Source organism: Mastacembelus armatus, chromosome 15 (genome assembly GCF_900324485.2).
Source record: "Mastacembelus armatus chromosome 15, fMasArm1.2, whole genome shotgun sequence".
Lineage (NCBI taxonomy): Eukaryota > Metazoa > Chordata > Actinopteri > Synbranchiformes > Mastacembelidae > Mastacembelus > Mastacembelus armatus.
The window spans coordinates 7,008,932-7,021,312 of NC_046647.1; the positions used below are offsets into that span (position 1 = coordinate 7,008,932).

Consider the following 12,381-nt stretch of genomic DNA (forward strand, 5'->3'; position numbering starts at 1 on the left):
AGTAGTATAGCATATCATTTTTATTCAATACTGTGATGCACAATAGATAATTTGTTACTTTTACACACCTCAGTCATTCCATCATATAGTGCCAGTTTATCATTCCTCAAAGTCTGCAATAATAAAACACCTGACAAAGGAGCTGAACTTCACAGGCCCTGCATCATATTTGACCTTCTGTGGTATGGTTAATTTGAGCAGTTAACACAACTCCCACTAAGTCCGGTTTGATAACATACACTTCCCTCTGATTTGTACCCTGGTATATCTAAAACAGCAGGGTGAGATCCCCCAGCCGAACTCACTTAACATGTAATTTCACTTTAATGTTCATTGCTGCAAGCTCAGCTACAAAGTAGCGGAAAACGTAAGGAACAGACACTGATTCAATAGAGTCACTTCGGCCACACAGGGTGCACACAGTCTTACGGTGGCGCATTGCTGACCAGCAGGGTGGTGGTTTTTCTAACAGAGGGGAGAGCAGGCTGCCACAGTCAACACACACCTGAGCCACTGATCGGTCCGAGCAGTTGAAGAGGCGATCGTGAAGCAAGAAGGAAGTTCCGTGTGCCAGCAGGGCGTCTCGTTCCATCTCCCCGAAACGGATGCCTCCCTGGATGTTTCTCCCTCCCACGGGCTGGTTGGTCACCTTGTCTCGTGCTCCTGTGGTTCTCACCTGAAACTTGTCAGAGACCATGTGACGTAGCCGCTGGTAGTAAACAACTCCAATGAAGATGTCTGCCTCTAGCTCCTGACCACTCAGGCCACTGTACAGCCGCTCTGTGCCGTAATAGTTGTAACCTCCAGCTCGGAGCATTTCACCAAAGTACTCCAACGCAGAGCTCTCCTCAGAGAAAGAGAAAGGTGTGGCATCATGGCTCAGGCCATGAAGGGCACCAGACTTGCCGGCCATGCTCTCAATCAGCATCCCGATGGTCATGCGAGAGGGGAAGCCATGGGGGTTGAACAGGATGTCAGGCATCATGCCGCTCTCTGTGAAAGGCATGTCCTCTGCCGGCCACAGGCGGCTCAGGATGCCCTTCTGACCGTGGCGGCTGGCAAACTTGTCACCAATGGTGGGGTTTCGTGGCACTCGTACAGTGATGCAGACACGTTTGAAAAGGCCTGAGCCAGTGTCATTGCTGCAGATCTTTATATTGTCCACAACACAGGCCTCATGGCTCCTAGAAGTGAAGAATAAGAAACATTACTGATTTTATTTTTGGACGTTCAGCTGCAAAACATTAAGAATTTAGAATCATTCTTAAAGTAAATTCATTACTCCACCAGTTCCCTATGGTATTGCCTTTAGTGAGCTGATGGAAGACACATTACCACCCAAGGATTAACACTCACTTGTAGTAGGTGATGAAGGTCTGGCCAGTGTTGAGGTTGATATAGCTGTAGAAAGGGTCCCCATAGTGAAGTGTTGATCCAATGTGAGGTAGTCCATCGGCATCCAGCTTGTCACTCACTTTAGGGTCGCCTGGCTTGGTGCCAAACACCACACTGTCTTCTCCCCTCACCTTGTCTGCCAGGTCGACCAGCTCAGTCTTGTATATACTTCCATGGGCAAAGCCTCTTTCCCATGATGACTTGTTCACAATCTAGAAGATGGAAACGCATCATGATTTCACCACATTTAAACAGTGAGAAGTTAGTACATTATTTCCAGTGTTGTATTTGCAGAAAAAAAATACAGTAAATACAGTAGTTATTGTGTTGTACTTACCATTGCATCTTCCATGTCGTAGCCTGTGTAGGATATGACAGCCACAATGGCATTTGTGCCACTCGGGTAGTTGTCCAGGTTGTAGTAGTCATACATGTAGGGCCTGACCAGTGCGCTCTGTGGAGTCTGGAGCCGGTACAGCTTGTTATCTGTGCGATCCATGAAGGAGTGTAGGGGGAAACCCATAGTCTGCTTACCTGCGAAGATAACCTGTTTAATCTCTGTTGCTCAGTTACTACAGAGCAAACACATCACAGCAGCTCAGAACAGCAACAAATGGAGTGAAATATTTCAGCAGGTGCCCTGGACTCAAGACTTACCCATCTGACACTGATACATGTTCCTAGGACTCTGGTTGTGGTCGGAGTATGGGATGAAGTTAGCCACCACGCTGAGCATACTGTGTGGAAACAGCTCCTGGTGTGTGGTCACTCCTGGCTTGATCTCATCCTCTAAGATGCCCACATTTATGTAAAGCTACAGCATGACAGAAAGAGATTAACAAATAAATGTTTTGGTGAGTAAAGGTTTAAGAATGATAACTACCATAACCTTAAAAAATGATAGTTAATACATACTTGTTCAAAGGTGCCGATTAACTCCTGCTTTCCGAGAGCTAAGTTGCGTACGGGCCGCACCATACGACAGGGTGTTGTGAAGAGGAAGAGGCCTGGATACAAGCTGGCCTTCCCTGTTTTGGGAACCAGAACAATCTCAGTCCAGGGAGGGATCTTCTTCTCTCTCAGTACCTGAAGGTGTTTGATTTAAAACATTAGTTTTGTAGACACATAATATGCACACTATAGCCATTTAATAGATAACAATCATACCTTAAACCTGCGCAGTGAGTCAGCCACAACTTGGGCTATTTCATTCTCCACCCAGCCTACAAGAGCACCATCAAGCACCACGGGGTAGCAGTCTGAAAAGGTCTGACCAGGAGATCCATCCACTGGTGTAACACCTGAGGCAGCAGAAACACTATTTTGTACAACACAATATGGCCTACTGACATACTTTAAAGGCTGTGTCAAAAGAGGTGAGAGTGAGAAAAACATAATTTAACTGTGTTTTCTGAAGTGAGGACTCACCGAGAGAACACAACAGAGCGGGGAGCGATGTGGTGGGCAAAGTCAGAGCCACAATCTCACAGCTGGCTGTCATGTGGTTCATGAGGCCACAGGGCTCTCCGTCCGGGGTGTGGACGGGACACAGGAAGCCCCAGGACTCAGGCAGCAGCTTACGAACAGAAGTTGTCCTCATCTTGGCGAATGCTGCTCCTCTGTGCACACAGCGGAAATGGGACAGGTAGCGGATGAAGTTGAGCTTGTCAGCTACTACACACAGGCCCGTGTTCTGCAGCATGCCAAGACCTGGGCAAAGAAGGGAAAACAGTCTTTATTTCAAAAGGGTAAACTGTTATACCCTAACAAATACTCATACTCAACTCTGGTAGATACCTGTCCTGGAGTTGAGGTTCCCAGTGGCCAGCAGATATTCAAAGGGTTTAGTCACATCAGTGCCCATGTTGAACAGCTTAATCATGTTCTCAGCGCTCCATACTCCACTCAGTCTGCTGCCTCTCTTGTCAAAGGACAGCTTCACGGACACCAACCAGGCAGCCATTCTTTCCTGTCACGATAGTTTTAGGTTTAAAACACTAACTTAATATTGAAAACAAACATCAAAAGTAAAAATTGAATGGCTCGACAGAAATGTCTTATTTTAGATAGATATTTCCACAGAGATTCAAGCTTTCAGTACAAAAAACGTAATGCTTTCAGCGTCTTCAAAAAACTTCAAAAACATAACTAAAATATTTCTGTTGGGGTCTTGGTAAAACTAACCAGTGCTTGTGCTAATCTAAATTTTGATTTACTAAGAGCTACTATTTCTCACCTTAAGAAACATGAGGTAGAGCTGACCAGGAGTGAGCACTTCCTGACACATGATGCTGTCAGGGTTCTCCTCCATGCACTCCTGCTTGGCAAACGTGAAAAGTTTCCGCGTCATCAGACACAGAAGGTAGAATTTCTCTACATCTGACTTGAGGTGGATACAGATGCACTCACTGATCAAAACAGGACACAATTCAAGTTACTAAATGCACCGTAACATACCACGCTTCTTTCTTCATGGATGTAACTTAAAAAGTCAAATGCTGCCGTCATAAACACCTACTCCAGCAGGAAGTTGGCACACTGCTCATTTGTGTACCACTCAGGAAGGTTCATTTTAACCCTGAAGCGCTCTCCAAGGTAATTGAGCACCTTGCTGCGGGTGGTGCAGCCCTCCTCCATGACAATGCGTAGCATCTCTGACGCACAGCTCTTGTAAAAGGAATTGTCCTCGTGGCCCTTGATGAGCTCCTGGTAGATCTGAAAGTCTGTGAAGTCCACCAGTGCCTGAAGCACACAACAGAGAAGATTAGCTTTATTAATATATGGTGACAACATTTCATTATATTTTTCTAAGATATTCTGTGAAGTATTTACATACACATATATGTACATATACATATTTTACATATCTATTTCACGTAATAATTGATACTGCAGATGTGCTTCTCTCTAAAATACATTAACCCTGATTGTTACCTTGAGTGCAAACCCTAGTGGGAGGAAGAAGAGCTCTTTCTGATAGATGAAGTTCAGCATCACTGTCCCATTTTCCAGATAATGTAGGTTCATGTTGATGGCTGTGTGTTCTTCCTTTACACAATGCATGGAAACGCCTGAGTCAAAGAAAGATGAGGACATCCATTTTAAAAGATATTAAAAGGATGTGCAGTATTAAGTGTAACTATTATTATATTAACTATTGTTACATTGCCACTTTCACTCTATGCTTGGAGCAGATTATTGGAAAGGTGTTATTTACCATACTGAGTGTATCCCTGGCCCCTGCTCTTCCACTTAGGCCTGGACATAGCAATGGGATAGTTCCTCCTGGGCATTATCAACATTCGGATAACCTTCTCAATTCCGTTTACAATAAAATACCCTCCCATTTCCTGTTATCAAAAAAGAATTGCTTCTTTAATAAATATGTAGGCATGTAGTAAATCTCTACTCCACTTGTGAGAATTTAAAACATGTTTCATACCTCTGCTTCTTCATGATGTTCGACGAGCTCTTTGGGGGACATGCCATGCAGGTTACACAACTTGGACTTCACCATGATTGGCACCTGACCCAGCGACTGTTTGATGATGCCTTTGGGGACTCCGTTGATCGACCAGCTGATGTCTGCCTGAGATAACACAAAACATAAAGAGCTAAGATAAGCTGTTTGGATCCTTCGCTGATGACTCATTTAGTTAATCACCTACTTGTTTGAACTGTCTGGCTGTCAGTTCACATGTGCCTCAGTAAAAGTCAAGTCACTGAGCAAATGAAAGTTACACCGACTGCTGTGCGGCCGCCAGGGAAAAGCAGGTATGTAGGCTACACGAATCACAGTCTTACCACCAGCTTTCCTTTGTATGAGCATCTTCTTCCCCGGCACTCTGCAGGAAACACCTTCATTTCCCTGCAGATGCTCCCTTTGGAAACCACAGGGCTGTAGATGGTGGCTTCCACAAACGAAAGGGCAATCCTCTCATTTTTCACTGTGAACTCCAGTGGTGGGATGGCCTGAGAAAGACACGCCAACTTGCATCAAACTGAGGAACAGAACGAAGAGGAGGCAACCAGCCAAACACGATTGCAACTAAATTCACCAAGACATTAATGGTGTTCCTTCAATTTGTGCTCCCTTGCTGAAAAGTGCTGCCGTATGGATTTCCATTTCCAGTGTATTTCCCATTCAGGAATAAGTCTCCCAGTGTGACAGCATCTTATTTTGTATATTTTATTCCAAACGGGCTGAGCCCACGTGCACTGTAAGAGCATGGGGAGCATATTTTGGTCCTCGTACTATTAACGTTAGGGGTAGCATATTTTGATAGACCACTATCCCTCCTAAAGAACCAACAGAACCAGAACATACGGGTCTCTTAATGGGACAGTACTATGTCGATAAAGACTACAACTAGTTTGGGGGTCTGGGCATGCGCAGAACCGCCAGCCCATCCTGACAGGTAGCCCAAATGGACAGAACACCAGGAACATGTGGGGAAACTGTCTGGCACTAGTTTTCACTGAAAAGTGCAGTGACCACTGTAATTAGTTTACAGTGACCTACTTTATAGTGAAGTAGCACTTCATTTCACTTCAGCTTTGAGAACTACAGATGACACAAGTTGTTTATTTTGTGCCAGCTATTCAAACAGAACACACAAATAAAGTTACGCCTATAATGTTAATGTAATTACCTTCCTATTATCTCCCTACGTAGATTAATAATGTTATTTAACTTAACTGCAGTTTACTTTAACGTGGAGGACAAGTCTCTGTACTGTCAGTTGTTGCTGGTTTAAAGCGGCTCTAGTTTTTGATAGTTTAGGGTTCACAGGCTGGTTTCTGCTTCAGCTGACCTGCACGACGCGGCTCAGTCCGTCAGTGACCGCCTGGTCAAACGACTCGATGTGAGCTTTGGTTAGATCCTGAACAGCCGCATGTTGAGCCTCCTTCAGGACGCCAAAGCCTCTATCTGTCAGGTTTCTTAAGCTCGGACCTTGAGGTAAATTACTCCACTTTGTTGAGTAGTCCATGCTTCTGCTTGTTTACCACACGTGCATAGTGACACAGGAAGTACAACTTCTTCTTCTTCTTCTTCTTCTTCTTCGGCGAGACTACACAGGGTGTATTTCTGCCCCTGCTGGTTGGTATTTGTTGTGTCTTGATTATCTAGCCTTTGTATTTTATTGTAATCATTTTCAGGGATTCAATATCAGCTCCCAATCCAAGACCCTGTAAGACTTTGTCATATTCAGCCTATTTTATGTCTAATTATGAAGTCTGTGCCCAGAAGAATTAGCATTTTCTGATCATGTTTTAATTGTATGAAGAATAAAAGAGAGAGGTTTTTGTTTTTAAACACTACTCCTATCAGTGAGCCTTTAATGTCTTGTTAACTTGGACTGTATCTCAGACATAATGATTCACTGGAACATTGTTTATAGATCTGAAGGACTTTGTGCTGTTATTGGACACAACAACAACAACCAGATGACAATGAGACAAAGACAGTTCAGTATTTGCAGTTCAGATGTGCTGTATGTCTGATCTCCATTCCTGGAAGAATTGGCCTTTTGTGGACACATTTGATTTCTATGGACAATAAAACCAAGAGAAAAGTGTTGGGTGATTATGAACAGTTCTCCTCTGGACCAGGTTCACTCAGTGCTGTGGAGAAAACCCCTGGGACTTTACGGAGTCTGTGCTGTTGCATTGACTGGTGTCACTGATGGTCATTGCTCCTCTGGTCCAGGTGGAGGCGCTGTGGGACCAACAAACATGAAGCTGTTGTATCGTGTCCCCACATAAAGTTTGACCGTGAGCGTCGTGTCGGTTGTTTGTTGACCCGTATGAAGAGACCGGGTCCCGCTGTATCACTCAGGCTGCACTACAGCGTCTATTCACAGGCGCGATCCCACTACTGAGCGGCACGGGGGCTCTGACCTGCTCCGTTTCCGACCTGGGGCGGTGCACCCCTCCTTAGACGACCTGGTGGTCCCGGGCTCCCCCAGAAGCACCATATCGATACCGAACTTAGTGCGGACACCCGATCGGCACAGTCCGCTGCAGCTCAGAGCTCCTGAGCTCAAACGATCCTCCAGCCTCAGCCTCCCGTAGCTTGGATTACAGGCGCGCGCCACCGCACCCGGCGGGAGCTGTCTTCATTCATAGCGGCTGTGAGGGTCACGCACGTGACGTCATCAGGCGTGACCGAGGGTCTCTGGTCCTCTAGTCCAGGTGGAGGTGGGTCGGTGTCACCAACAAACAGCTGGTTTCTGAAGGTTTTCACAGAAATAGAGAAACAGCGATGAAGCTGAAGTGTCATGTAAATCCATCAGGGTTCAACCTGTGTCAGGTGTCACAGCTGTTACTGCAGCATCACACTGATGAGCTTTAAAAAGCCCTTTGAAGCTTTTCAGGATTCAGACCTTCTTAGGTGTTGATCAGATTCAGCCTCTGCTTTATTCCCTGTGTGTGTTTGACTCAGGACTGTGTTTGTGTCCACACCAAGCTGCACTAACATCTTCTCACTCCTGTTTCCTTCAGTCTGATCAGCTGCTCCAACTCACAGCTTTAGGGTTTTTGAACCTGCTGTTATGTTGAATAGAAGTTTCCATCCACTATGGCTCAAACTGAGCTGCACTGTTAAATACACTCACAACAACACAAAGACTTTTGAAGTCAGGACATTTTTATTATGGCTTCTTCCAAAACTCAAACTTCATTATACTAAGGATATATCTATATCAAAAAATGAAGTACAAGTATAGTCCAGATACACTGTTGTACAAGCCAAGTACACCTGAATATAAGGAAAAGCACAGGCTGAATGCATTTCAATTTTTTCTGTATACCTGTCAGTATAAGTCAAGTATACTTGAGTATAATTTAGTTTAGTTTATCTCTGACACGTACAAACAAAGTACACGTGAATAATCGTCTTTTTTGTGGGGATGCGCTGATAAATACACTGACAAAAAGAAAGAATCTTCTTAAATCAGGACATTTTCATTATTGCTTCTTAGAAAACACAAAGAGAAGAACTATAAGAAGCAATGATACACAATCTGCACTATATCTGACAACTCTGTTGTTAAACCATGACAGTTTCATAATTCTATGAACTTAATGCAGGAAATTTCACTTTTTCTAAACTGTTCCATGTTTTCTCATATATTTTTCCAAAGTTTGCCATAAATAAGCAGCACATGGTTCACTGGTGCATTTCAATGTTCGCTTTGTCAAATGTACTTCTCAGGTGTATTTTAGGGGCGAGAGCTCAGCATGAAGAAGCTTCTAGTTTGGAGGAGAGAAGGAAATATCTGTGTGGCTGCAGCTGAGAGAAAGGGCCCATGTGAAGAGGAGCTGTCAGTCTGGGAGAGGAGCCGCGGTCGTTAGTGAACATGGAGGATGGAGAGGAGGAATGAACATCTCTGAAGTACTGATCTTCTAGAAGAAACTGCCCTTGTGGGCCCTGATCAGCTCCTGGAAGATCTGGAAGTCTTTGAAGTCCAACAGGTCCTGGAGAAAACCACAAACAATATGTGTTAAAACACCAGACATCAGCAAAGCTCAATTCAAATAAATAGTGGACTTTTTAAGAGCCCAGTTGTTGATGGTCCCCATGTTTCCTGTTCACCTCCACACTGATGTAGAACATCCTGGTTTTCATTTAAACACTTGGACAGGCTTGATTTCTTCAATGCATTAAAACATCAGATTAACTCCAACTGCACGGTCAGACAGTGAAACACTACAAATATGTCTTACTACTCTACATCACACTGGTTACTATCTGGAGTCCAAAGCCTAGTGGGAGGAAGAAGTGCTCTTTGTGATGGATGAAGTTCAGCATCACTGTCCCAGTTTCCAGATGATGCAGGTTGATGCTGATGGATGTGTGTTGGTCCCTCATGCAGCACATGGAAATACCTGTGAGAAGAAGAATATGATGCACATTAAAACAGAAATGGGCCTTGAATGTATCAGCTGAGACACTTTTGGATGGAGCTGGAATCTGAAGGTGGTGCCTCGGGATGGAGGTGGCTAGAAGAGGCAGCAGGTGAAGGCTGAGACCACTGCTGACTGGTGGGAGCTGTAGGTGGAGGCTGAGGCTGAGGCATAATATGTCTGGCAGGAGCAGAAGGTGGAGGCTACTTCTGGAGCTGATGAATGTTTTTCAGCTTTCTGCCTGAAAGGGCAGGTGGAGGATGAGGCTGGATTTTGCTGGCTGAGACTATAGGTGGAGGTTCAGGATACAGATATTTGCCAGAATCTGTAGGTGTAGGCAGCAACTACAAGTTTCTGGCAGTGTATGTAGGTGTAATCTCAGGTTAGTAGAGTTTGTTAGAATCCGGAGGTGGAGGTCCAAACTGCATGTTTCCTGCAGGAGACATAAGTTGAGGTTTAGGTGGAGGCAGCTACTACAGGTTTCTGGTAGAGGCTTCAGGTGGATGGTCAGATTCAGTTTGCCAGAACATGCAGGTGGAGGTCCAAACTGCATGTTGCTGGCAGAAGACACAAGTTGAGGTTTAGGCAGTAGCTCTCTGCCAGAATCTGTAGGTGGAGGCAGCTACTACAGGTTTCTGGTAGAGGCTTCAGGTGGATGGTCAGACTGAGTTTGCCAGGACCTGCAGGTGGAGGTGGAAATGGCAGGTTACTGGCAGAGGTTGTAGTTGGAGGATTGGGAATCTGCCAGAATGTGCAGGTGGAGGCAGCATGTCTGGCAGAAGCATCATGTGGCTGGTCAGACTACATGTGTCTGACTGTATCTGCAGGTGGAGGAGGAAAATGCAGATTTCTGTCAGAGGCTGTAGGTGGAGGTCGACAGAGGTTTAAGGTGAAGGTTTGGTTTGCAGGTGGATGTTGGAGGCAGCAGAAAGTGGCTGGCAGAGGTTTTAGGTGGAGGATGAATGTGGAGCTTTAGCTAGTTTGAACAGGTGGGTGGTGATCTGGCAGTGGTGTCTGTTGCTCTAGGTCTGTGCTGAGTCATGTGACCTATTGACTTCAGTCTCCAATAATATTTACAGGTAGAGTCTGTTTGAGCTGTTAGAAACTTCTTCAATTGAGTTTCTTTGCTCTTTTTCTCAGGGGCTTCCTGGGCTTTGGGTCTCCCATAGTGTCCGCATCATGAAGGGGAGGGTAGACTCCAACCCCGTAGGACACGTCCACCTCCACACGGCCGTCCTTGTACCTGTGAGGAGCAGAAGAGACAGAAAGATCCAGCGGATAAAAATGCTTCTTCATGGACAACCGGACAGATTTTGGTGTGTTTGTAAGAACGTGATCTGATGTTTAACACCAACTTACTTCAGCGGGTCATCGACCACCTCATGATAGAGCTGCTGGTACTCTTCCACTGAGCGGTTGTGGATCTTCAGAGGGCCGTCGTGCTGCAGTGGAGCAGGGGCCACGTTGAAGACCGGTGGCAGCTCAGGTGGGATGGTGGACTGAGGAATGTCAGCAGCTGGGCGGGAGGGCTGAGGGGTGGGCAACTCTGGGTGTGAATCAGAAGGTTTGGAAGGACGGGCCCCTGAGGTCCTCTTCCTCTTCCGGGGACGGAAGGCAGCAGCAGCGGCGGCAACAGCAGCGGCGGCAGTATCAGTGGCGGCAGCAGCGATAGCAGCAGCAGCCCGTTGATGCTTTAGCTGCGAATCCAGCACCTCTGGGTGTGAAGCAGAAGGTTTGGAATGACGGGCCCCTGAGGTCCTCTTCCTCTTCCGGGGACGGAAGGCAGCAGCAGCGGCGGCAACAGCAGCGGCGGCAGTAGCAGTGGCGGCAACAGCGACAGCAGCAGCAGCCCGTTGATGCTTTAGCCGCGAGTCCAGCACCTCTGGGTGTGAAGCAGAAGGTTTGGAAGGATGGGCCCCTGAGGTCCTCTTCATCTTCCAGAGATGGAAGGCAGCAGCAGCGGCAGCAGCAGCGGCAGCGACAGCGGCAGCAGCAGCGACAGCAGCGGCAGCAGCAGCAGCCCGTTGATGCTTTGGCCGCGAGTCCAGCACCTGGGAGACATCAGCAACACGACAGGATGAAGGTCTTCCTCAGTATCATGGTTTGAAATCTCACAGGAGAAAATGGTCATCAGTGCAGCCTGCAGTGTTTCTAAGCTGAAATATTATCTGGCCTCTTGGAGAGCAGCAGCCTGACTAACTCATCAGTGTAAGACTTGACTACATGTCAGAAAACACTGAAACTGCAGGTTTTTAAAGGAGATGTGGACACAGGAGCCTCCTCAGGACTGGTCCTCATGGTCAGGAAATAAAGCAGGACCACCTTAGGACCTTTATCATGTCCCCTGTTGTTATGTTGTGTTGCTTATTCCCACTGTGTTGCCATATACTGTATGGAAATCTAATCTCAAATACCTGCTGAGAATGACAGAGACTACTAACTTCAAGTACTTCACTGTTGTACTTATTACCACACGTACAATCCCAATATGTTGTAGGTCTATACACTATGTGTGACTGCTGCTGACAGAAACCATTTGATCACAGATCTAAAAACAGAGTTCATGCTTTTATGCGTGTTTGGCTCGTCAGTCTGTTTCTGGGCCTGTTGATGGTTTATATCAGTGAACACTGGGGCTGTTCTCCCAGTGTCCACGGTAAAACACAGAAAACACCTCAGACTTTCAAAGGCTTCAGTCTCACGTTTTCCATGATGGAAGTCAGTTGTGTCGCTTTGGTCACTTTCTGGGAGGGTTTAGTCCTTGTCTGGACGGAAGAAGTCCTCAGGACAAGAGGGAGTTTGGCAGAAATCGTCGAGTGAAAGTGGTGAAAACTTTTCTTGACCGTCTGAGCTTTTGTTTTGGTTTAAATGATGTTCTTATCAAAATGACGCCCCCGGAGACAAACCATAGCAACCGTGGAATCCTTGACCTCCATTTTGTCACATGTGTGTTTCCAGACACATCTGGGATTAAAGTTGGATCCAGTCAGCCCAGAGCTGAGATCAGCTCCATATAGTTACAGATCTGACTGGTCCTCACTCACACTTCCTCCTCATATTATACTGGACCAGCGGATT

The 12,381-nt window shown here is 46.0% G+C and overlaps 1 protein-coding gene across 2 annotated transcripts; it reads right to left on the reverse strand.

Moving 5' to 3' along the window:
* Positions 1–2: 2 nt before the first annotated feature.
* Positions 3–6,386, reverse strand: polr1b (RNA polymerase I subunit B). Of its 2 annotated transcripts, none has more exons than XM_026309748.1 (15): positions 6,095–6,223; positions 5,200–5,367; positions 4,838–4,984; positions 4,613–4,745; positions 4,330–4,466; positions 3,914–4,137; positions 3,632–3,803; positions 3,193–3,364; positions 2,824–3,105; positions 2,563–2,696; positions 2,311–2,481; positions 2,053–2,209; positions 1,733–1,929; positions 1,357–1,607; positions 3–1,184 (listed from the first exon to the last, which is right to left on the reverse strand). In XM_026309748.1, the coding sequence occupies exons 2-15, from the start codon at positions 5,257–5,259 to the stop codon at positions 302–304; spliced, it is 3,120 nt and encodes a 1,039-aa protein (XP_026165533.1). In that variant the 5' UTR covers positions 5,260–5,367; positions 6,095–6,223; the 3' UTR covers positions 3–301. The 2 variants fall into 2 exon arrangements, with proteins under 2 accessions (XP_026165533.1, XP_026165532.1); XM_026309747.2 differs by having other exon boundaries at positions 302–1,184; positions 6,210–6,386.
* Between the last annotated feature and the right edge of the window lie 5,995 nt (positions 6,387–12,381).